Source organism: Papio anubis, chromosome 12 (assembly GCF_008728515.1).
Source record: "Papio anubis isolate 15944 chromosome 12, Panubis1.0, whole genome shotgun sequence".
Classification (NCBI taxonomy): Eukaryota; Metazoa; Chordata; class Mammalia; order Primates; family Cercopithecidae; genus Papio; species Papio anubis.
Genome location: NC_044987.1, coordinates 67,988,263 through 68,013,535, shown reverse-complemented (window position 1 = coordinate 68,013,535; position 25,273 = coordinate 67,988,263). Strand labels below are relative to the sequence as shown.

Below are 25,273 nucleotides of genomic sequence, written 5' to 3'. Positions count from 1 at the left end.
TAGAGACTGGGTTTTGCTATATTGGCCAAGCTGGTCTCAAACTCCTGACCTCAGATGATCCTCCTGTCTTGGCATCCCAAAGTGTTGGGATTACAGGTGTGAGCCACCAGGCTTGGCTTCCAGGAGAAAAAAACGCCTGGCTGCTGTAGGCAGAGTAAATGGGTTGGATAATTTGTACTTCCCTGCATTCCTATTCCTCTCATTTTAATGGTGTAGAAAGTAAGATAATTGCTTGAACCCAGGAGACAGAGGTTGCAGTGAGCCGAGATTGTGCCACTGCAGTCCACCCTGGGTGACAGAGTGAAACTCCATCTCAAAAAAAAAAGAAAAAAAAAAAAAAAAAAAAAAAAAAAAAAAATAAAAAAGAAAAAAAAAAAAAAAAGGAAATGCAGTCCTCATTTACCATCATGGACTAGATTCTTAGAAACTGTGATTTTAAGCAAAACAATGCACAGCAGGTCCTTAAGTAAACATCCTTTTGTTATAACATTGATGAAAAAAAAAAAAACAGTTTCATTTTACGTCATCATGCTTAAAGTTGACGTTTCCAAGAACCTATCAGTGATGTTAAGTGAGGACTTACTCTATAATTCAATCTGCTAAAAACCAGGTAATATCCTTTAATACCAACTGTGGTTGATTTTTGTATACAGACATATGAACAGGTATTTGAAAGGCAATGTGATATTTGTTGTACTAGAAGGATGTTCAGGGTGCTGTGGGAACCCAGAAGAGGGACTAATTAACTAATCCTGGGGGAAATTAACCCTGCTTCTCAAAGGTGGAACATTTGAACAGGTATGAAAAGATGAATAGGAGTTTATCTGAAAAGGAGAGGGGCAAGAAAGAGTATTTCAGGAAGAGGAAACAGCATTTTTCACAGACACAGAGTCAGGCAAAAGTTTGGTGTATTCAAGAAATAGCAGAGATATTGGGCATGGCAAAAACACAGGGTGTATGGCAGGCAAAGCTAAAGATGAGATTAGAGAGAGGTAAGGTTAATTTGGAAAGGGCATTGAATGCCAAGCTGAGGACTTTGGCTTTAAGGCCAAGGGAGCAGAGGATGTGTGATGAGGCCTTCTTTGACCTATTAAGTTCTTTCTCTTTTTTCATTCTGCTCATGAGGCCATGTTACAGTGACTGATGTTTGGGCATCTGGTACCAGGGAAGTCTTGTGGATGTTGTTTTCAACGATTAGAGCAGCATTTCTGTCCTGGGCGTAGAGGAGGAGGCCTCCCCAGGGTGAACCAAGTGGAAGGGAGGGACAGTAGCCTTATTCCCCTGGATGATGTCACCTGTGGAGAGCATCCTTCTCCACCTCTGGCCATTGTTCTTGACAGGCAGGAGAATATGCAGGACATTCCAGATGCAATCCTGTCATTAACACTCATGGCTCTGCAAAGACTCAGAAAGTTTTTCTTTCTTCCTTTTTTTAATTTTTTTTTATTTTTTGGTGGGGTAAGGGAGTATTAAACTATTATTTTTCATGATTTTGTGGATTTTGATTTTCCCGGGATGTATCAATTAGCTTTTACTGCATAACAAGCCACCTCTAAACTTGGTAGTTAAAATAACTAAACTTTATTTAGTTTATGATTCTACAGTTTGGCTGTTTGGGCTGGGATTCTCTGGATAATTCTTCTCATTTGGCCTGGGCTTAAATAATTATGACTGTGTTCACTCTTGCGTCTGTGTTCAGCTAGTGTGTTAGTTGGGGCTAGCTGGTCTATGATGGCCTCAGGTGGGATGCCTGAGACAACTGAGATCTCTCTCTGCATGCTCTCTCATCTTCCAGCAATCTCAATGCCAGGTTAGATTTTTCACATGGCAGTCTTAGAGTTCTAAGAACAAGAGCAGAATTATATAAGGCCACTGAGGCCTAGGCTTGGAGAACTTGTCACTTTTGCTGCATTCTGTTGGCCAAAGAAAGTCACTAGGTGAGCTTAGATTCAAAGGGTGAAGGGTCCTACCTCTTTTAAAAATTAAAAACTCATCACTGACTTGAAGCTCATGGAGAGTCTTACCTTTTGATGGTAGGATTGCAAGGGTATGGATGCAGGGAAGGGAAGAATTTGTGGCCATTTTTTGAATCTACCAGTCAAACTAACTTTCATCACCAGAGAGTTGATAATTGAGTTTATTGCATTACTGTGAATAGGATATGAGGAATCTTTTGAATCCAAAGTCAACATTCATGGAGGACCATGTGATTTCTGAAGTTTTATCTAATTTATTCTGCACGGCAACTCTTATTTTCCCTATTTTACATATGAAGAAAGTGGGGCACAGAGCAATTAAGTGAGATTGTTTTGCCCAAGGTCATTGGCTGGTAAACCTGATATTTGGGCTTATATTTGTCTGACTATAAGTCTGGAGCAGCTGCCATTATATCCATCTTCCATATTTTGAAGAGATGAGACAGAGGAGATTGTAGCAGGACTGCTGCATTCACTGCCATAGCCAACCCCTTTCCAGATCACCCTCATCCCTGGACACAGGTACCTTGCCCTACTCCAGAGGCTCATTTTCTTGTTCCCAGTAGGTTGACTGCTCTTGGGGTGGGCCGGCAGAATCACTGTGGTCTCCAGGGTGGGAGTCTTTTGCTGCTTTTATGGTCCAGAAGCCCACTATGCTGAAGAATGTGTTAGAGACGGATATATTTCTCTGGGGAGAGATTGTAGGTCAAGCTGTTCATAGGTAAAATATACATATATATGTTGCATCCAACATGGACTATGGGGAGAGAGCCCTCCAAAAGACCTTTGAGCCTCAGAGGCAGACTGACTGGTATATGCTGTCTAAGAGAAAAATACCTCCTAGATGAGCAGGCAGAGAGGGCTTGCCTTTCTCTGACTAAAGCCTTCTGGAAGCTGTAGCTTTGAGATCTTCCAAATCATCCTGCTATGTGGTAACTGTAATGACGTGGAGTTGTGCCTCTAACTAAACTGACTCCCTGGATCTTGGCTAGTGATGGGAGCTGTGCTCTCAGGGATGTGGAATGAGGAATGGGAGCAGCAAGAAGGCACCTGATTGTCAGAACCAAAGCAGGGCTGGGCCTGTAGTAGCATGGCTTATGGGGTGGGGAGGAAGGTAGGACCAGGTAAAGACAAGAATGTGAGGAGACCAGTTGGTCTGTAGGGAAGGCCCCAATGGGATGGTGATGTTCAGGGTACCCACATAGTAATGCAGGCTATGGCATCAAGTGTAGTTCATTTTGGCAGACATGGGTATTGCCACGTATCTTGGTGTTGTGTATTAGAAAGCCCCATGTCCAGGCCTTAGGTATAATCAGCCATGTTGCTCTGACTCTGCTATCTTTCTTTCTTGCACAGAGCTCATCTCCTGTCCTGGGTGTGAACAAGTATATCTTACCAGGGATGTAACTGAACATTTTTTTCTGCAGTGTGTTCCTACTGAGCAACCCAAGATGGCCAGGGTAAGTCAGGGCAAGGAAAGAAGCAGCTGATCTGTTTCTGAAATCTGTGAGGCCCCTGTCCATAAGTCTGTCTATCTATCTATCACTCTATATGATTTGTTACTTCTCTTTCAGTTTTACTAATCATCCATCCATCCATCTAGAAGAAAATAAAAATGCATGAGTTGGGGAAAACAATGAGGGGGTTTTCTATTAAGTGAAAATTACTGACTTTTTTTAGTATCAATCCCTTTAGCAGAAGGTGAGTGTAAGTTAAGATATATTAAGAGTTGCTTACTGTATATATAATTTTTTTTTCTCTCTTACAGCTCTTACTGAAAAATACCAGTACTGGGCTTTTGTTTTATTTTTTTATTATCCTGAGTTGAAATTCATATACCAGCCTAGATTAAATGGGTTTATTAATCTTGCCTGTATTTACCAACTATCGCCTTTTTCCTGAATTTCTTAAATTTTTTATCACTTACTGGCTGGCAGCCCTTCTGTTCCTCTTTCCACTGGGGTATCCTTGTTATCTAAATTAGTAAATTACTAATTTACTAATTTACTTACTTGTTCCTGTGACTGATTTGTGTTGAATGTCTCACATGTGCCAGGCCCTGTGCTGGATATTAGGGAGATAGACCCATATACTCTACCTTCAAGGAATTCATAGTTTAATTAGTAAAACTTTCAGAATTCACATCAGTTTGGTGGCCTCTGTGATTCAGGCACAGATAGGCCAACTTTTCCAAATCTCCCCTTCTCTTGATGTTTTATATCGGCCCTGGCAAGATATTTGCTTACCAAATGAATGAACATTTGGACTGGGAGAGGCCTAGATACCCTCAGATCAGGCAGAACCCAGGTGTGGGAGCGCAAGTCTGAACGCTGGTCTGTACTTGCCCTTTCTTGGCTGCATTTGACCATCTTGCTGTGTAATCCCATATGTGGGCCTTCTCCTCTCTGAAGCACTCCTCTCTGAATTTCCTGCTTTTGCCAGTGCTTGCCCTCTAAATTTTCCTCCATTGTCTGCCTGGTGAACCTACTTGTCATTCAGTATCCAGCTCTAATGTTTCCTTTTTGTAAAACTTTTCCTAGCCACTCCTAGACTGAGTTCCTGGAAGGCTTCCTTTGCTTCCTTTGCATATGTTGCATCCTTTTTATTACAGCATTACTCAGTTAATGCATACCATCCTGTGTGCTATGGATAGCGTGAGGTCAGATCCTTGGCTTATGCATCTAGGTATCCTTAGCTTCAGCACAGGACTTGTGTGAACAGCCCCTGAGACAGCTGCTGCTGCTGCTGCTCCTCCTCCCTCCCTCCCTCCTTCCTTCCCTCCTTTCCTTCCTCGTTTTCTTTCTCCTCCTTCCCTTCCTCCTACTCTTCCTCCTCTTCCTCCTCCTACTCTTCCTCCTCCTCCTGCTCCTTTTCCTTCTTCCTTCTCCTTCTCCTTCTTCCTTCTCCTCCTTTTCTGAGGCAGGGTCTTCCTCTGTTGCCCAGGCTGGAGTGTAGTGGTATGATCTTGGCTCACTGCAGTCTTGACCTCCTGAGCTCAAGCGATCTTCCCACCTCAGTCTCCCTAGTAGCTGGGACTACAGGCATGTGCCACCACTCCTGGCTAATTTTTGTACTTTTTGTAGAGATGGGGTCTCACTATGTTGCCCAAGCTGGTCTGAAACTCCTGGGCTCAAGCAATCCTCCTGCCTTGGCCTCCCAAAGTACTGGGGTTACAGGTGTGAGCCACCATGCCTGACGTAGCCACTGTTCTTTTGGTCACAAAGGATGCTTCCTTTCACAAGCCCCGGCATGTTACTCCCAGACAGCTCTGCAAAACAGACTACACTCCAAAATAGTGGAGGAATAGGCCTGCAGGACCCCTGTCTTTAGAGTATTTGCCACTTGTGGAGGCAGACCCAAATGAGGATCATGTCAGTAACTCCAGAACTCTCTGCTTCCAGAACTGCTCCGAGTGCAAGGAGAAGAGGGCAGCACATATCCTCTGCACCTACTGCAATCGCTGGCTATGCAGCTCTTGCACAGAGGAACACCGACACAGCCCTGTCTCTGGGGGCCCGTTCTTTCCTCGGGCCCAGAAGGGATCTCTAGGTACCAATTCCACCTCTCCTCGCCCACTCCTGTGCCCTAAAGCAGGGCTGAACCCTAAGATCCCTGGAGAATAGCTCTTCGATCTTGTTTCCTTGCTGGGGGAGAAGGTAGGGACAGTCTCAGAGCCTTTCCCAAAGGAAGTCTCCTTCAGAGTCAAAGGGGTGACTCACTCCTGTCCCTCCCTGTGGGGAGTGGGGTGGATGAGTGTGGATGAAATGGTACAGGGAGGAAGGTGTTGGATTATTGTGGAAGCTAGCTGAGCTCCCTGCCTTTCACCCCTACAGCAATCATGCCACCCTTCTAATTTATTTACTTGATTAACTTAGTCTGGATCAGGGCTTGTTCGTTTGTCTATCCAGCAACATCTGTTTTATTTTATTTTAATTTTTATTTTTTTGAGATGGAGTCTCATTCTGTCACCCAGGCTGGGGTGCAGTGGCACGATCTCGGCTCACTGCAACCTCCACTTCTTGGGTTCAAGTGATTCTCCTGCTTCAGCCTCCTGAGTAGCTGGGATTACAGGCATGTGCCACCACGCCCAGCTAATGTTTGTATTTTTAGTAGAGATGGGGTTTTGCCATGTTGGCCAGCCTGGTCTTGAACCCCTGACCTCAGGTGATCCGCCCACCTTGGCCTCCCAAAGTGCTGGCATTACAGGCGTGAGCCACTGTGCCCAGCCACCATCTGTTTTAAATGACACTCTTCTTGAAAGTCTTTTCTCAAGGCCCTTGAATTGTGAAAGGGGTTCTACATCTGTCAAATCCACAGGAACCAGAGTTCATGATCCATGAGATCTAGCCTGGAGCCTGGCAAGGCTGGGTAGCTGGTTTCAGCTCTGTTAAAAACAGAATCCTGATTAATGAACAGGTTGAGGTTAATTGTGAAGGATTCATTATTTTGCAGGAGATCTATGTGCAGTAGTAGCAAGTGCCTTCCTCAGCCTGTGGCAGGTAGTGGGATGCTCAGGCTTGATGGTGTGCTATTTCTGGACAACTGGGCAAATCCAGCCAAGCTAAGCCCAAAATCCTCCTTGTGCCCCTGGAGAGTCATCTCCTGTTTGTACCACTTCTCCCAAGCTCTGTGTTTCTGCAGTGTCCTCTGAAGGCGGAGGGCTGTGCAGCAAATCTTAAACTGAGAGGTCTGTCTAACTGAGCAAGAGAAGCCCACTTTCTCTGTCTTCTCTGGCAGGAGTGAATAGTGGTCCCGGAGACTTCACCTTGTATTGTCCTCTACACACACAGGAAGTACTCAAGCTATTCTGCGAGACATGTGATATGCTCACTTGCCATAGCTGCCTGATGGTGGAACACAAAGAACACAGGTGGGGCTGGCAGATTGCCTGAAATGGGCTGGGGAGGGCTCTGGATTTCTTACTTTCGAGAGCTCTGGGGCTCCCCATGCATCAAAATCTTCTCCCTGCCCAAGCCAACCTACAGCCCCTGGGCTGAAGTTTTTCCCTGCTCCTGTTGTGGTACTTCCCTGGAAAAGGCCTAATGGGCCAAGAGCCTGTGGTGCCTTAGACTTTCACTAGAAGTCATCACAGCCTCCATGGGTCTGGCTGAGACAATCCCCTGTGGAGATTCCCGCTTGGTTGGCATGCTCAAAGTAGGACTCAGCCCTTCTCAGCTTTTTCTCTGCCTCATCCCCCAGGTGCAGACATGTTGAAGAAGTTTTGCAAAACCAGAGGATGCTTCTGGAAAGTGTGACTACACAGGTGGCACATAAGAAATCCAGTCTACAGACATCTGCAAAGCAAATTGAGGACAGGTAGCACAGGCTAGTGCCTTGCCGGTGCTGGAAATGCTGTGTTCCTGCACACCCGGGATTCCGACAACAGGCCATCAGATGTAGTGCCTGTGAAGAGGAACTGTGGTTAAGCAGATGTGGGCATATGTCCTAGAAGGCATATGTCTTGGCCTTAGAGGTCTCAGGGCCAAGGAGGGATCATTAAGTCATCACTTGGTAACTGAGACCAAGCTAGGTCAGGATGATCAGAGTGAGTCTGGGTCAAAGCATACATGTTATGAACTAGCCAGAAGTCGGTGCTTGAGAACAAGGGTACCAAGCAGACACTAGCGACGAGAGTGCTGCTTATTATGAGGATGGAACAAACCAGGGGCAATCTGCGCTTTATCACCCTTTTCCCTGTGTGTTCTCTATTAATCTACAAATCACATGAAATCATTGGTATTTTACATAGGAAGAGGAAGTGGTAGGTGCTGAGAGCACCTCATGTGGCAGGCACTGCATTGGGTATCATGTATGCATTATTTTATTCAGTTCTTGCCATTCTTTCAGTCAGGGATTATCTCCATTTTACTGATGAGGAGACTGAGGTTCATAGAGGTTAGGTAACTTATCTGAGATCACACAACTAGCCAGTGACTGTGCTGGGTTTAGACGCTGGGTCTGTGGTGACTTCAAAGCCCATGCTTTAAAAATTTTTTAAAATAGCTTTACTGAGATATAATGTACATATCATAAAATTATTCTTTTTAAATATATAATTCAGTGGCCTTTAGTATATTCACAGAATTGTGCAACCATACATAATTACTGTCTACTTTTAAAACATTTTCATCCCCCCAAAAAGAAGCCACATTAATATAAACATTATTATATGTTTATAATAAATATTATATGTTTATTATTTATTATATAATTATATAATGTTTATTATTGTTTATTATCTAATATGTTATTATGCCAATAGTGTAAACATTATTAGTCACTCTCCATTCCCCCAACACCTCCCAGCCCTCAGAAACCACTAGTCTGCTTTCTGCGTATTTTTGCCTCGTGGTGACATTTATTGGAGCATCCTCCTTTTAAAGACAACAAATTACAATAAATCATTCCCATACTTTCTCTTTTGGTCCTACCTCTAGTGCTGTGTCAACTGGGGGCTACTGGGTTGACCTGGGTGTAGACTTGAGGTTTACCTAGAGAAAACCAAGCTGAACTTTGATCAAGTGGGGCTCAGGTGTACAAAAGGTGGGGGTAGTGGAGGAAGGCTCTTTTTTTTTTGTATTTGGTGTCTGCTAGGCCCTGATCTCAGTAGGCAGCCTCCAAGTTGCTTCTTATGTTTGCTGTCTCTTAGTCTTCATATAGTCCATGAGGAAAGCTTACCATGGCTTGTCCCATTGTGTTTATAGGATTTTTGAAGTGAAGCATCAGCATAGGAAGGTGGAAAACCAGATCAAAATGGCCAAGATGGTTCTGATGAATGAGCTGAACAAACAGGCCAATGGGCTAATAGAGGAATTAGAGGTATGTATAGACAGATGGATCAGATGGATGGGTTCAGAAACCATCCACAGATCAAGCTAGTCCCAGGACCGAGGGAAGCCTAGGCTGTAATTCAGATATGCAGCTTCCATAGCTCTCTCCTGCTCCCTGTATTTTAAAATGTCAGCCTAATTTTGGGAGGGTGGCTCATGAAGGGCTAGAAAATCAGGTCAAGCTGATCTTTGATGCTCTGTCTCTTAGGCAGCTTCCATCCTTAATTGCACAGGGTTATAATCTTGGAAGAGAAAGTCATGAAACAAACTACCTTCTTCGCTAATCTATGTCCAAGAGATATAGACATTTATTCATTTCCTCTTTCATTTATTACCCAGTCCATATGTGCACCATAAAATCTCCCACCACCTCCCCCTCCCCTTTTCTATCAGCCAGCATCCCATGACAACACTCTGCCCTACTGTCCTCTCAGAGGGGTAGTCTCATCTGATTCCATCAGTGACATACACAGGCCACCAGACTTCCCAAGCAGGTGGATTACAGTCCAATAACTGTCTTCTCTCTGTACCCAGGGGATTACTAATGAGAGAAAGCGGAAGCTGGAACAGCAGTTACAGAGCATCATGGTTCTCAACCGTCAGTTTGAGCATGTGCAGAATTTCATCAACTGGGCTGTCTGCAGCAAAACCAGTGTCCCTTTTCTTTTCAGCAAAGAGCTGGTAAGAGGAATCTCCCAACTCCTCAGCCTGTTCTTGAAGCTTATCAGAGCATCCCCTTTGTCACAGGGGCAATGAGGTGGTCCTTGGAAGTGCCTTTTCTTTTTAGAATGGAAGGAGGAATAAAATAGCAGCTCCATCCATCCTTCAAATTCAATCACTGCTTTTGGGTTAGTAAGTAAACACCATCTTTCACCAAATCCCATAGTGCAAAGAGGACGCAGGTGCTGAAATGGTCCTGCCCTCCCAATGGTAGCTCAGTTGGGAAAGTCTGTAGCTTTTTGTCATAGATCACTGGTTCAGACGTTACCCTGGACATGAGTAGTGTGCTAGGCATCTCATAGAAAGTTACTGGGGTTTACGTGGGGGTGTGAGAGAAAAGGAGTTGGAGATAAGGTTGAAGTATTAGGCTTGAGAAGACGGCAGCACCCAGGAGAGGGAGCAAGAATTTTGAGAGAAGTTGATGGAGTTTATATTTGAATACTTTGAGTCTAAGGTGCCTATAGTGCATCCAAAACCAACTCCAAGCTACCTACCATTAAAAAGCTGTTCTAATATATGGGTGTGGAAGTCAGAAGAAAAGTTGGTTTTGGAGAAGGAGATGTAGGAGTCACCAGGAAATCAGTGGTATCACCTTGCAAGAGTGTGTGGAGCAAGAAGAGAGAAAGTTGGGAACCCAGGGAATACCATCGTTTTCAGCATAGACAGAGGAAGATGATGAGTGGAGGAGAGTGAGACGCACTAGTCAGAGGTTGGAAGCAAAACAGAGTGTGGTACACAGAAACGAACAGTTTCCAATTTTAAGTGACCCGTTTGGCAATGCTGCATGGGTGAAAGAAGATGAATAGTGAAGAGCAGCCTCGAGATCTGGGAATCAGGCTATCTTCTGAAAGAAGCTCCAGCAAAGTAGAAGGGTCAAAAGCTAGAATGAGGAGACTGAGGATGGGTGGTGAGGAAGTAGAGACAGAAATGAAAAGAAGAAAAATAAAAACATAGCCTGAGAAGACAGTGAGTTGGGGGAAACATTTTTTAAGCTTGGAAAACATTTGCACACATGTATGTGGTAGAAGAGGTTGAAGATAGAGAGGAGGGGTGTGTGGTGGGGTAAGTACACTGAGAAAGCAGGAGGAAGGATATAGAGTGAACTGGTTGACCTTAAACACAAGGACAGTCCCTTCTGAGATGGGAGGACAGGAAGGGGACAATGCTGTAGTTAAGTTTGAGGGTAGAAGGGATACAAGTTTGGGGTAATTTATCCTTTATGGTGTCTTTTTTTTCTCTGTGAAATAGGAGGTGATAATAAGAGGGTTAAAACATTGGTAAGTAGCACCAAAGTGAAGATTTTAAATGGTCATTGAGTGCAGTGGAAGAGAAAGATGACAAGAAGTGACAAGAGAAAGGGCTGAGGGGTGCTGCTGAAATTAATAATCACTGAAGTGGCCCCAGGTAACATGGCTTTGGTATGACTGGATTACCTAAGAGTAGGAGTTGGCGATGGGGAGGGAATTCGGACACTAGTGATATAATTACTGTAAATGACAGGAAGCTGGGGAGTCCTGTGGACTGAAGGAGCAGGGCTTGGAGAGGTTGAAGAACATACTCTGAAAGAGCATGAACTTGTTATGACCAGAGTGGGTTGTTGGAGTTTAAAGGTCTCATAGGTAGAATGGTTGTAAATGATTAATAGGGTCTAGGTATGGTGACTACACTGAAAACAAGGTGGTTGCCATGCAAGAGATCAACGAAATAAGAGGCTAAGATGTTAGTTGGGACATTAGTTAACCAGAGGATGGCAGGGTAAGTTGGACACTTGCCAAAGCCCTGGATAAATAGGAGAGTTAGTGATGAGAAATAGATGAAAGTGATGGGAGAGGAAGAGGGCTATTGTGTAGGACAGAAGGGTGTTTTACCTGCAAATGGAAGTACAGCAATGGGGAGCTCAGAAAATGCCTGCCCCCACTAGGCTCTTAAACTGAGGTGATGGTAGAATGAATGGAGCACCAGTCAATGATGTCATGAGTGAGAATGACAAATCACTTGAGGCCTGAAAAGATAAGAATGTAGGGGTTCCAGGCCGGGTGCAGTGGCTCACACCTGTAATTCCAGCATTTTGGGAGGCTGCGGCGGGCCGATCACGAGGTCAGGAGATTGAGACGATCCTGGCTAACACGGTGAAACCCCGTCTCTACTAAACAAAATGCAAAAAATTAGCTGGATGTGGTGGTGAGTGCCTGTAGTCCCAGCAACTCAGGAGGCTGAGGCTGGAGAATGGAGTGAACCTGGGAGGCGAAGCTTGCAGTGAGCTGAGATCGTGCCACTGCACTCCAGCCTGGGCAACAGAGTGAGACTCGGTCTCAATAAAATAAAATAAAATAAAAAAGACTGTAGGTTCCAGAAGTCTTGATAAGAGGAAAGGGATCAGCTGGGAGGATGGGCAGGTGCTAAGGTGCAAGAGAATGAGAATATGGAGGATGACCAGAGGTTAAACAGCCATGACTTTGAGCCTTTCAGCTTGTCCAAAGAGTAAGGGAAGGGGAGTTGTCATTTAGGTGCAAGATGCCCAAATAAATGACCTTTGGTGCTGTTGTCAGATTGTGTTTCAGATGCAGCGATTGCTGGAGACAAGTTGTAACACAGATCCTGGCTCCCCTTGGAGTATCAGATTCACCTGGGAGCCTAACTTCTGGACCAAGCAGCTAGCTTCTCTTGGTGAGCTTGGACCCACCCACCCAGGCCTACCCACCCTTTGGGCTTTGACCTAATTACTTACCTTACTGGGTAGGTCAGCATATGCCTAAGAAAAAGCACTCCCTGGGACTGCCAGTGGTCTTGGAATCATTCAGCAAACTTTTTTTTTTTTTTTTTCTGAGGGGGAAGAGGAGAGAATGAGGAATTTAAATAACAGTGGCAATATAGGACTTTGTATCAGGACCAGTTGAAATCTGAGTTTACCATTCTGTGTAAATGTCCTGTTACCTTGGTTTTATTGCTGAGAAGGAGACAAGACAGTCACCCTGCTCTCTAGAATGCTGTATGGCAGTACAGATGAATGTGTGTCTCTGTGGTCACACAAAGGTATACATGTGTGGGCACAAGCAGGGGTATCTCAGCAACAGTGAAATTGCGTGTGCATGTTTGTGTTACACAGACATATCCTTTTGAGTTGAGATATAAGCAGATAATTCATGGCCTTGTGCATTTTTCTTCCCTGCTGCAAACATTTGCTGGCATTCAGTCTTTAGGCAGAATGTAGACAGCTTGAAGTTGTGCCTGTGTTGACAGCCTAACGAGTTTGTTAAACTGATGGCCAGCTGCTGCCTTCATTTGAGGCTGTTAATCTTATTGAAAATTTGTTGAACTTGGCAAAATGACAAATGATATGTAGGTTTATTTCTTTTCTTCCCTCTTTCCTTTGATTTAACTCAGCAGACCTTTGATAGGCACCTACTCTTGTTTAGGCCCCAGGCCGAGTACCAAAGAACCAATGGTGAATAAAACACATTTTCCTTAAGGAGCTCAGACTTCCTCTAAGTAAGCCTCATCAAAATAATGAGATGAAGGAGTCATTAGACTGAGTTAGCCAAAGATCTACTTGTGCACAAGGGACCTAGAGACCTCAGGGGGTGGTGCTGGTACCTGGCACTGACCTGGTATATTAGTCCATTCTTGTATTACTGTGAAGAAATACCTGAGACTGGGTAATTTATAAAGAAAAGAGGTTTAATTGGCTCATGATTCTGCAGGATGTACAGGAAGTATGATCCTGGAATCTGCTCGGCTTCTGGGGCGGCCTCAGGAAACTTACAGTCATGGCGGAAGGTGAAGATGCCCATCACATGGACAGAGCAGCAAGAAACAGAGCAAGGGGGGAGGTGTTACACACTTTTAAACAATCAGATCTCACGAGAACTCTATCACAAGAACAGCACCAAAGGGATGGTGCTAAACCATTCATGAGGGATCTGCCCCCATGATCCAGTCATCTCTTACCAGTCGCCACTTCCAAAACTGGGGATTACAATTCAACACGAGATGTGGGTGGGGACACAGCTCCAAACCATATTACCTGGTATTAGAGCTTCCCCACTCTTTTCCATCCTGCTTGCTCAACACACAGTTCCCCACGCCTGTATCTGGGAACTTGTTCATTGGTCCCAGGCATGACTTTCTACCCTTTGCTACTTTCTGGCATACTTCCTCCCCACCCCAAAGTTGATTCTTTTTGTCAGAGTCTGATTGGGCTGTTCTGTTGAAAAAAAAAATGAGTGCTATTTGAGAGAGCTTATGGTTTCCCTAGTGGGATAGAAACAGAGTCAGGGCTGAGCATCTGGTAAAAACTGAGCTAATTTCTCAAATATCCTAGGCCCCCAAAGCAGGTCCATACAGGTGCTATTACTGGCAGCATTCTAGACTGAGTCTAGGATATCAAGGGTTGAATTTCCTAATCTCTGTGCCTGGTACAGGATTGTCGAATGAGGTTCTTTTGTCCCAGGAGCAGGAAGTAGCAAGGTGGGAGCAACTTGAAAAACTTGAAAAACTCTCTATTCTGCATTTTCAGGCTGCATAACTACTGAAGGTGGACAACTGTCCCGGGCAGATGCTTCTGCTTATGGAGGCTTACAGGGGCCATCACCCTTTTATCAAAGCCACCAGTCTCCAGTGGCTCAGCAAGAGGCTCTTAGCCACCCCTCTCACAAGTTCCAGTCTCCAGCAGTGTGCTCCTCATCTGTGTGCTGCTCCCACTGCTCTCCCGTCTCGCCTTCCCTCAAAGGCCAGGGCCCCCCACCCAGCATGCACCCAGCCCACAACTTTAGGCAGCCCTCTGAGATGGTGCCCCAGCAGCTGGGGTCTCTGCAGTGCTCTGCCCTGCTGCCCAGGGAGAAAGAGCTGGCCTGCAGCCCTCATCCACCAAAGCTGCTGCAGCCCTGGCTGGAAACCCAGCCCCCTGTGGAGCAGGAGAGCACATCCCAGCGGCTGGGGCAGCAGCTGACTTCCCAGCCCGTGTGCATTGTCCCCCCACAGGATGTTCAGCAAGGAACCCATGCCCAGCCCACCTTACAGACACCCTCTATCCAAGACCAGTTTGGCCACAACCAGAAGCTGAAGCTCAGTCACTTTCAGCAGCAGCCACAGCAGCAGCTACCACCTCCACCACCTCCCCTCCCCGCTCCCCCACAGCAGCCACACCCACCTCTACCTCCATCCCAGCATCTGGCTTCTAGTCAGCACCAGAGCACTCCTGGGCCTGCCTGTTCTCAGAATGTGGACATAATGCATCACAAGTTTGAGCTGGAGGAAATGCAGAAGGACTTGGAGCTTCTTCTCCAGGCTCAACAGCCCAGCTTGCAACTGAGTCAGACCAAATCTCCTCAGCATCTTCAGCAAACCATTGTGGGGCAGATCAACTACATCGTGAGGCAGCCAGCACCTGTTCAGTCCCAGAGCCAGGAGGAGACCCTGCAGGTAAGCATCAGGGTGGCTTGGCATACATATTCTGCCCATCCTAGGATCACTCACAGAATACAGCCTTCCCACATTTTAGCTTGTGGCCCTCTCTCTACAATGAAGATGGGGAAAATATTTTTTGTGGCTGCCACAACCCAGAGCTGGCTACCTTAGGATATGAATCAATGGAATTTGTTGGGTGAGTGGTCTGCAGGGATGTTCTGCAGAAGTAGATGAGCAACTGAGACACAGAGATGTCTTGAAGATGAGCTCTTGGAGGCCTTTCTGTCCACCCACCTACTAGCTTACTGAAACAAGGCAGCACAGGAATACAGTTTCTGCACCTTAGGGCTGCCTTGAGCTCAGCCCTCACATTTCAAGACTACCCTGGACTCAATCTCCCACCTCAGAAAAGCTCCAGAGAGCATAGTATCCAGTCCCAACTTAGATCTAGGCTCACTACTCTCCAGAGTAGCTTGGCTTAGCCCTGTCTTCCTGGATGACAGTAGGGACCCTGCCCACCAATGGTACCTTCTGAGCTGTGCTGAACTCCTACCAGTGCCAGAGCAGAAGAGAGGCTGTCTCTTATCTTGTCATCTGCCTAGCTCCCTTGCCGGACCTTATGAATCCCAGACAGGGGGAAGGGCTGAGCTTAAGGAGCAGAGTGAGGGTCCATGTTAGATGCTGGCAGGCAGCACTTTTATAATATTGCACAGATATAGACTTAAACTTTTTTACTTCTACTAAGCTGGGTATGTTTTATTTGCACCATATCATTTATCCTATCGACAATGTTGTTTGGTAGGCATTACCATCTGTGCTTTATAGGTATGTAAGTGGGAGTTAGAGAAGCCTAGCAGTTTGTCTATATATCATACAACGTCAAGAGGTAGAGCTAAGACTTGGATTCTGGTCTGCTGACATTTCTGTAACGCCACAGAAGTCTTCTTCTTTCCATAGGAGGATATTGGATGCTGCTCCTCTTTTTTCTCAGCTAAAAGACAGTTGAAGAGGTGCAGTTTGGACCCCTGGGATCTTTGCTGCATTTCACATCTTCATTCTTAGCTCTTGATTTTCTTTTTTTTCCCCCAGAACCTCCTGTTCTATCCTCTTCTCTCTACCTTTCTCTCACTTTTTCTATAGTGGTGTCCCCTTTAAATCTGTAATCACATTTATATCTTCAAAGCAGCTTTACAGATTTTTACTTTATTATAGAATCTAAGGCCTCACATTTATGCTTCAGTACTGACAACTTCAGATCATGCTTCAATGTCTTCCCCTGAGGCCCAGTTCTTTTGAGGAGATATAGAATAATCCGTGTGATGGCAGAGAAGGGTCTAGGGTTTGTAGAGGGCCACAAGCTAAAATGTAAGTCAAAACTAGGTTATGATTGCTAAAGTGAATATCACAAAATTAGCTCAGAATTCTTGGTTTGGGTTCCATCCTAAGACTTTCACATTAGCATATAGTCTTTGGAAGAGTTGGGATAAGAGTATTTTTCTTTTTGGAAAACATTTAAGCAGTACACAATGTGTAGGTTGTGACGATGGGCAGGGCAGGGTGAGCACTAGCCTTTGCTGCCACTGGTGCTGCTGCTGTTGCTGCTGCTACACTCTCTGCAGTCAAACCTACCCAAGTTCTTATTTTCTTCTCCAGGGTACAGATGAGCCCCCAGCATCTGAGGGCTCAAAGCGGGCTCTCTCTCTTGACAAGAATACTGCTGCTGCCTTGCCCCAGGCATCTGGGGAAGAAACCCCTCTTGGTGTCCCCCCAGTGGACAGCACCATCCAGCACTCCTCTCCAAATGTGGTGAGAAAGGTACTAAAGGAGCCTGTTTTCCCTGACCACATGGGACCCACTGCCAGCCAAGACCCCAGGCACTTGGAGGAGGAGGATAAGGTGGGGGGAGGAGCATCCCTGTTCCATCCCTGGACCCTACACAGCCCTGATTCATGCCTTCTGCCCTAGTGAGTCAGCAATGTAGATCTTCCTCCTCCCCATTTCCACTCCCCCATTCACACTTAAAATGGGGCCTCCTGGGGCTTCATGCAGAGTGTAAGGGGGAAGGGAAAGAAAGCCAATTTATTGAACATGTCCTCTGTCCTCTGTGCTTAGAACCGTGTGTGCTGCTTCACCAGCATTATCTCACCTTGCCTCCAACGGTTGTGGAAGTGAGCATCCCCATTGTATAACTAAGGAAACTGAAGTCCAGGGCCCTACAGCTAGTAGAAGAGACAGCTGAAGTTTATTTAAAATGAGATCAGTTAGAATCCAAAGCTTGAACTTTTCTCTCTACAATGAAGATGGGGAAAATATTTTTTGTGGCTGCCACAACCCAGAGTTGGCTACCTTAGGATATGAATCAATGGAATTTGTTGGGTGAGTGGTCTGCAGGGATGTTCTGCAGAGGTAGATGAGCAGCTGAGACACAGAGATGTCTTGAAGATGAGCTCTTGGAGGCCTTTCTGTCCACCCACCTACTAGCTTACTGAAAGTGTTCGCTTACCCTGGACATAACCCAGAACCCTCAACTATCTATTCTCACCTCTGCCCCTTCACCCCCAACCCCTGTCATACCTCTAGCAGGAGCCTCAGTGCTGTGCCGTATCCTCCACCCATTCCTCCTAGTGTCCCTTGTCCCTGTTTCACTTACCCTATTGCCTTCTCTGGCCTGGTGCCCTCAACTCTCCAGTGCCTCCACTCAGCCCTGGACTTGAAGTTCTGTCAGGTGTTCTGAACTCTCCCAGCCTGTACCCTTGGCCCTGTAGCATCCCTCTGGCCCTGCAGCCCAGCTATGCTGGCTGCTCAGTGTACCTACCCATCACCAACTTTCCCTAGCTGTACCATCACAGTGCATGTCTTAGATCAGTCAGTCTCAGTGACACTTGAGGACAGTTTAGAAAAAAGAAGGGATGGCAAAAATGAAATGTCAACTTGGAAATTGCTGATAACTCTTGAGGCTTTTTGTCTGTGCCTATCTTACCCTGTTGAAAATGGCTTGGCGTAGAGGCCCTTGAGGTACTGTATATTGGCCCTTTGTGGCTCTTAGATGTTTAACTTCTTGTATTTGGGCCAGCCACCTAACCATTCATTCATTTATTTAATCATTTAATGCACACACACACACACACACATTAATCTCCAAGTATGTGCCCCATATTCTACTAGGTGCCAGGCATACATTGGTGAATAAGATAGTCAGTCCCATGCTGGAGAGTACAATCTGGTGGAAGAGACAGTTAAGCACCAATAATAAACTGTGGTAAAGTGCTATAATAGTCATTGGGGTACACCCCAATGGAGTACCTAGCTCTGGGAGAGGGGGCTGTTGACGGACGACTTCTTAGAGGACATTATTTTAAGCTGAAATTTCGAAGAGGAGAAGTTGGGCTAGTGAAGGGTAGAGGGGTAGAACAAATAGTCGAAAGGAATGGCAACTAGGAAGCTTCAGAAGTGAGAGAAAGCCTGGGGCAGTTAGGGGGGCTTCAGATAATTTGTAATTTGGTTGATAGGATCATGAGACACACTGGGGAATGGGATAGATTGAGACCAGAGGAGCTGTAAGGCCTTGTAAATTATGCTTTGGGGTTGGGATTCAGTCTTGGGGGATGTGAAGAGTAAGTGAAGGACTTCCAGAAAGGAGGGATATGGTTTGAATTAAGTTTGAAAGATCACTTTAGCTGTGGTAAGGGAGACCAGAATAGTACAGAAGAGAAACAGGAGGCTTAATGAAATCAATAATAATAGAAATGAAGAGGAAGCAAAGATTTCAAGAGATATCAGATCACAGGAGTTTTAGCCTCAGTGTCTGATTGATGATAGGTAAGGCAGAGAAAATCCTTTGGCTTAACACCCAGGTGTTTTCCCATGCTCCCATCCCAGTGGATCTGTCTTGACCCACTGGAATGGGAGCATGGGAAAAAGAGCATATTTAGGGGAAGAAGTTAAGTTTTGAATTATTGATATTCTTTTGTGGAAGACACATTACAAGATGACCTGAAGGCAGCTAGCTCTAGATGTCAGTAGTTCAGAAGCAAGCATGAGAATTGCTGTAACTGCCCGAAGGGTTCTTCTTGCCTGCTGCACAAATGAAGACCATGGCATTGCAGTAGAGAAAGAGTTTAGTTAATTTGAGGCTGGGATTTTTCAAAGGCAGTTTGGGGAAGGGGTGGAGGTGGCTAGAAATGGGTGCTTGCTGCTGATTGGTTGGGATGAAAATGAAATCATGGGTTAAAGCTGTTTGCTTGAGCTGAGTTGCTTCTGGATGGGGCCGTAGGAGTGGAATTGATGGATCTAGATGAAGCCATGGATGTCAGACATGCAGAAAACTTGAAAAGATATCTCAAAAGGCCAATCTACAATAGGCCCAGGAATGATTAGGGGAAAGGCAAGAGGTGGGGATGGGTAGGTTAGATCAGATCTTTTTCACTGTCATAATTTGCTCATTGATATAATTTTTGCAAAGGTGGTTTCATTGCCAGTGCTCGGTTGTAGTGGAAGCCATGCAGAAAATGCTGCTTCTCATTTGCTGAGGTTCAGTTCTGTTCCTGTACACAGAGCAGAGGAAAGAAGCTGAGCCACATACATGCATGGAGTCAGTGCTGCCTGTGTGAGTGGCCCACAGGGTTCCCTGAGCAGCAAGGGGTGCTGCCCTCTTGTGTGGCTGCAAGTTGGCAGTGGGGTTAGCAAAGGTCCTAGAAACTCTAACTTCTCATTTTGAGCTTCTCCTGCCCCTTATTAAAAGGGGCTCCTGTAGAGGTTTGGAGGGACAGATGGCCTGGCATTCTTCACATGTTTCATAGACTTTTCATGGCTTGAACTCCCAGAAAAAGGACCCTCAAATTTGTCATCCTGGCTTAGAGGAACTTTTGGATCGGCAGAGAGAGATCAACCCTGACAGTGAGAGCCACTGGTTGTCTACAAAACTACTGCAATAAGGAAAAGGATTTTCTTTTTGAGGAAATTTGTTGTCTTGGAGCTGGGGTTGGGCAGGGTGGAGGGTGTGAAGCTCAAGGATAGCAAACAACATTCTGAGCTTTTTACCATTGAGTGATAATATTTTGTATAGTACTGTTCTAATTTTTTCATAGGTTTTTACATGGATTATTTCATTTTATCTCTTTATCCTAGCAATACTATCAGGAAGCCACTTTCTTATTTCCCTTTGAAAGATGTGGAAACTGAGACACAGAGAGGTTAAGTGACCCACCTAAGAGTTATACAGCCAACCCATTGGGCAATGTTAGGACCAGACCACAGGTCCTTGACAGCTCTGTGTTCAATGACTAGGTTAAATTGCTTCTCTTTCTGCACTGCAGTGTGGCGACTCACCTGCTGAATTTTCCTGTCTTTACAATCCTTGAAGTAGCCTGAGGCTTTGCTGGGGAGAGGTGTTAGGACCAGCCTAATTTGGTATTGGTTGTTTTATCTGGTAAAGGTGTTTTGTCCTCCAGCCCACTCCCAGCCTGTGCTGGCCTGTGAGTGCCAGGAAAGTCAAAAGAATCTATCTGAAAGTCACGGACCAGAAGAACCTGTGGCACCATGTTTCTGTGAGTTCTACACTGACTGTTTATCACCAAAAGAGGACTTTTGGTGAAGCAGAACATCTGTGTACAAGTACCTTGGAGTTGGTGCTTTGTGAGCCAATGGTGGAAACAGGTTGCTGCTGAAAATGAGATGTGAAAGTTCTGGAATGGGTTTTCTAGTGGCTTGAGCTCTGCAACCCCTTTTGAATGAATTTTGGTATTTGTCTGGCACCAGCTGTTGCCTAAACTTCCTAATCTTGGTTCAGTCACTCTGAAAGAAAGACCATGGCTACAACCCTACCACAGCAACCCTTACATCTCAGGTGAAGCTGGGAGACATTCTGATGCCTTCATTTTATGCTTCTGAACCAGTCAACTGCTGAAAAATACACACAATCCTTTCTTCAAGGGAGTTGGCTGGGTGCGGTGGCTCACGCCTATAATCCCAGCACTTTGGGAGGCTGAGACAGGCGGATTGCTTGAGCTCAACAGCTTGAGACCAGCCTGGGCAACATGGTGAAACCCCATTTCTACAAAAAAAACGCAAGAAAATTAGCCAGGCGTGGTGGTGCATGCCTGTGGTCCCAGCTACTCAGGAGGTTAACGCATGAGAATTGCTTGAGCCTGGGAGGCAGAAGTTGTAGTGAGCCGAGATAGCGCCACTGCATTCCAACTTGGGCAACAGAGCGAGATTGTCTCAAAAAAATGAAAAGCTCTCATGGAGTCAAAGCTGTAGGCATCACAGAAAGCCCTATCTGAGTCCCAGTTCACCTGCAAGAGGGACCTTTCTTCTGCTGCTCGTAACATAGCCCCGGATCTTCAAGAGAGGACTTCGAGGCCACCAGCGTGCTATTCATGGCTTAGAAGCCTGAGATGTATTTCCAGTAAATGATACAGAAGCAGTGGGCATTCCTGTGATGCAGATAATTAAGAGTGATACAGAGGAGTAAAGGATAATTATCAGGCAGATAGTATTTATACCATTATCAAAGCATTTTGATGCCCGATCTCTTAATTTGAGTCTTATAAAAACTCAGTGAGATTTACATTAACCTGTGTAGGAGGAAATTAAAACCCAGAGCTGGACAATGACTTGCTTAAACTCATTAAACCCTGGTAACTGTGAGTAAATACTAGGCATCCTGCTTCCATAGTCTCCAAAGCTACTGCTATGGATCAGATTGTGGGTCCTCAACCTCAGGGACAATCTTTTCCTCATAGCCTAGCCAGGACAGCAGCATTTGCTCAGAACGTTCCTGGGACCTGGTGAAGCTTTCTTAGGGCACAGCCTGCGTTCTGGTCAGCATCTGCAGAATTGTATGCTCTTTCTACTCAGGAGTCAGACCAAACACTCCCCAAGTCTGGCTCCTGAACTTAGCACACTCTAAGAAGCTTGTGTCCTTAGTTCTATCCTGATTTCATTCACCATCCAAACCTAAGATTTTTGTCTGGGTCTCCTGGCCCATGAGAAAACAGGTCCTTGCTCCTATCTGTTTAATAAGACAGAATAGTGTATAAAGTGTTTTATAAGTACTCCCATTCAAAATGATTTTTTTTTTTTTTTTGAGATGGAGTTTCACTTTTGTTGACCAGGCTGGAGTGCAATGGTGCGATCTTGGCTCACCACAACCTCTGCCTCCCAGATTCAAGTGATTCTCCCGCCTCAGCCTCCTGAGTAGCTGGGATTACAGGCATGTGCCACCATGCCTGGCTAATTTTGTATTCAAAATAATGTTTTTAAGTCAGTTTCCTACACTGGCCTGGGCAAAATACCTTTGACCAAATTCTCCTGAGTCTCCAAGGCTTGGGGTTTGAGGGTTCTACTCATCTGCCTTTCACTTCAGACTTACTAGAATCCGCTTACTCGTTTCCTTTTTCTTCTACCTCAGATTCTGGGATCCTCTTTGCTTTTTCTGTCCTCCCTGGATTATCAGGGCACTGGGCACTTTTCACTTCTCTCTTCACCACCCATGAACCTTTTCTCATTTGACTTCACTAAGTTATCATATATCTGCATGGTTACATCCATAGTGACAGCCTTAATAAGTACAAGAGCTTTCTGTTGAGGTGGAGGAAACAAGGGCAACAACTTTGCCATTAAAAATCAACATGTGAGGGCCAGGCACAGTGGCTTATGCTTGTAATCCCACATTTTGAGAGGCTGAGGCAGGTGGATCACTTGAGGTCAGGATTTCAAGACCAGCAGCCTGGCCAATATGGTGAAACCCCATCTCTACTAAAAATACAAAAATTGGCTGGGCGTGGTGGCAGGCACCTGTAATCCCAGCTACTTGGGAGGCTGAGGCAGGAGAATCACTTGAACTTAGGAGGCTGAGAGGTTACAGTGAGCTGAGATCGCCTGACTGCATTGCAGCCTGGCCCACAGAGCAATAATCCGTCTCAAAATAAATAAATAAATAAAAATCAACATGTGAAATTGCTTACTAGAAAAGTTACTCCCTTCCTCAGCCATCTGATTCTGTTGTTTCAAGATCTGCTACTGTTAAACCAGTTTACTTAATCTTGAAGTTGTTGAAGCATTCCTTTTTTTTTTTCTTTTCTTTTTTTGAGATGAAGTCTCACTCTGTCACCCAGGCTGGAGTGCAGTGGCATGATCTCAGCTCACTGCAACCTCCGCCTCCCAGATTCAAGCAATTCTCCTGCCTCAGCCTTCTGAGTAGCTGAGACTACAGGCATGTGCCACCACACCCAGCTAATTTTTATATTTTTAGTAGAGATGAGGTTTCACCATGTGCAGGCTGGTCTCAAACTCCTGACCTCAGGTGATATGCCTAGTGCATTCACGTATTTTGAGTATTTAATTCACAAATCTGTTTCCCTCTCTCTTGTTTCCTTAGCTAGAGTGAAGGCCTTCAGTGTGTTTCCAAGACACAACTCCCAAATCTTTGGTCCCTTTTTCTATTGCATATTTACACAGTAGTCAGTTTCTGATGACTTTAACCGTCAGAACAAAAATCTGAAGCCAGAAGTGACCAGGCAAAGCTTTGGAACAGCAGCAAAAACAGCCATCACAAAACCCATGCATTATATTCTGTAGGAGATCCTAAACTCATATGTGGATATCTAGCCAGTGTTCTTGATCTAGCAAGCTTAAATATATGGTTTTCTTGGGAAAATTTTAGTTTAACTACATTATAGTAGTAAGCAGAGTAGAAGCGGAGAGTCAAGATTTCTATGAGGGTAGATAACAAGGGAGAAGACAAGAAACATCACTTGGAAAAGTGTCACGGTATGAGGTCATTCACTGAAAGAACAAGCTAAGCCCTACGTTCTTAGAAGTTCCTGAAAGCATCACTGAATTACTTATTGGTTCATCAAAATTCCTTGATATCACTAAGAAATGGTCTCCTTAGGCTTCTTATGCTCTGTTTAATAAGACAGAAGAGTGTGTAAAGTGTTTTAGAAGTATTCCCATTCGAAATAATGTTTTTAAGCCAATTGCATTTTGTTGTTGAAAGAGGTATGCTTCAGATAACTGGAAAATTTATGTGGACACCACCCTATCTGCACTACTTTATCCCCAGCAATATTATCTTGCTGTGAGAACCTGAAATTTATATTAAACTCAGGGCATGTGCACTAAGTGTCTGTTTATTTATTTCTCAGTCATTTCTTACTAGGGCACTAGCTTTCTAGCTACTGGCACAGAATCAAGACCAGCCAGCCTGTTTTCAAGGCTGGTCCCAGATTCCTAGTCTTGGACCTGTATGAGCTTGGGAAATCTGGATAACCACTCTGTGTCTCAATTTCCCTTCCTGTTAAAATGAAAGAGCAATGTTTTCTCTAAATTTTGACAATACCATGTGGCAATCATTAGAAAATAATGTCAACACATTGAACTCTAGAAACACATCTGGGTGGTAAGAGTGAGGAGAGAGAGAGGGCAGCAAGTAACAGAGCACAGGTCAAGCAGAGTTCAGGTTAGATAGGTGCAGGGTCACATAGATGACTAGTAGCAGAGGTGGAAAGTCAGACAATTCAGGGAGGTCATAGGTCAGACAAGTTGTCAAGTCAGGTGGTAAAGACAGGTAGGTTAAATAGGTTAACTGAATCCATTAAATTAATAGGTGAAGTAATTTCAGATAAGTCAGGCAGGTGGCAAACAAAGATGAGACAAAAAAAACAGGCAAGAAGAGGAAAGGGACAGGGATGGGAACACACAGTTTGGTGGAAGGGAAACGAGGAGCGAGATGAGATGCTAGTTAAGGGACGTAAGACGGAGCCTCTGTAGGCTCAGGGTTGTTTCTCTTCATCCTCCAAAGATGACCTGAGCTAATTATCAGAGTGAATGTGTTTTGGCATTTTGACTCTTCCTCTCTGAACTAGAAAATAGTTTATTTTCAGTTGTGAATCTCAAAATATACCTTTTCCTTCATGAAATCTGGAGGTTTTGTATGTGAAGATGAAGTCAAGGTGTCAGTTACATAGTTGACAACCTAGAAACCTCAGTGATACCCTCTGCATACTTTATAGCTAGAAATACATGTTTGCTCCTGTCATTTGACTCTGAACAATCCTGGGGTCTAGAGGGTGGGTGGTATCATCTCCGTTGATAAGTGAGCTCCCGTCTGCATGGGAGACACCAAGTGTCAGACAACCTGGCCATGTTCTCAAGCCCTTTTCCAATCCCATCATGCTCTCGAGAAATGCTTCCTCTCCTCCCAGGCCCTGGAGACTCAGCCTGCTTTCCTTGCTCTGAAAGTTGGCCCTACCCTTGCCCCCAACCCATCTTGTAGCACTGGCAACAGACTAGGATGGAAGTTCTCAAATCTTCTTTTACTTTTTGTACATGAAATAA

At 45.1% G+C, this 25,273-nt stretch overlaps 1 protein-coding gene across 11 annotated transcripts in view; it reads left to right on the top strand.

The window, feature by feature from the left end:
• Nucleotides 1-25,273, top strand: part of TRIM66 (tripartite motif containing 66) — a 65,932-nt gene that overhangs the window by 28,308 nt on the left and 12,351 nt on the right. For 8 of the 11 annotated variants that reach the window (XM_031653316.1, XM_031653317.1, XM_031653314.1 and 5 more), the window contains 9 exons: nucleotides 3,333-3,436; nucleotides 5,378-5,525; nucleotides 6,714-6,846; nucleotides 7,176-7,292; nucleotides 8,681-8,795; nucleotides 9,341-9,487; nucleotides 12,076-12,193; nucleotides 14,043-14,947; nucleotides 16,586-16,747. In XM_031653316.1, the coding sequence (XP_031509176.1) occupies nucleotides 3,428-3,436; nucleotides 5,378-5,525; nucleotides 6,714-6,846; nucleotides 7,176-7,292; nucleotides 8,681-8,795; nucleotides 9,341-9,487; nucleotides 12,076-12,193; nucleotides 14,043-14,947; nucleotides 16,586-16,747 (1,854 nt within the window). In that variant the 5' untranslated portion in view covers nucleotides 3,333-3,427. The other 3 variants (XM_031653319.1, XM_031653321.1, XM_031653322.1) reach the window with 3 other exon arrangements.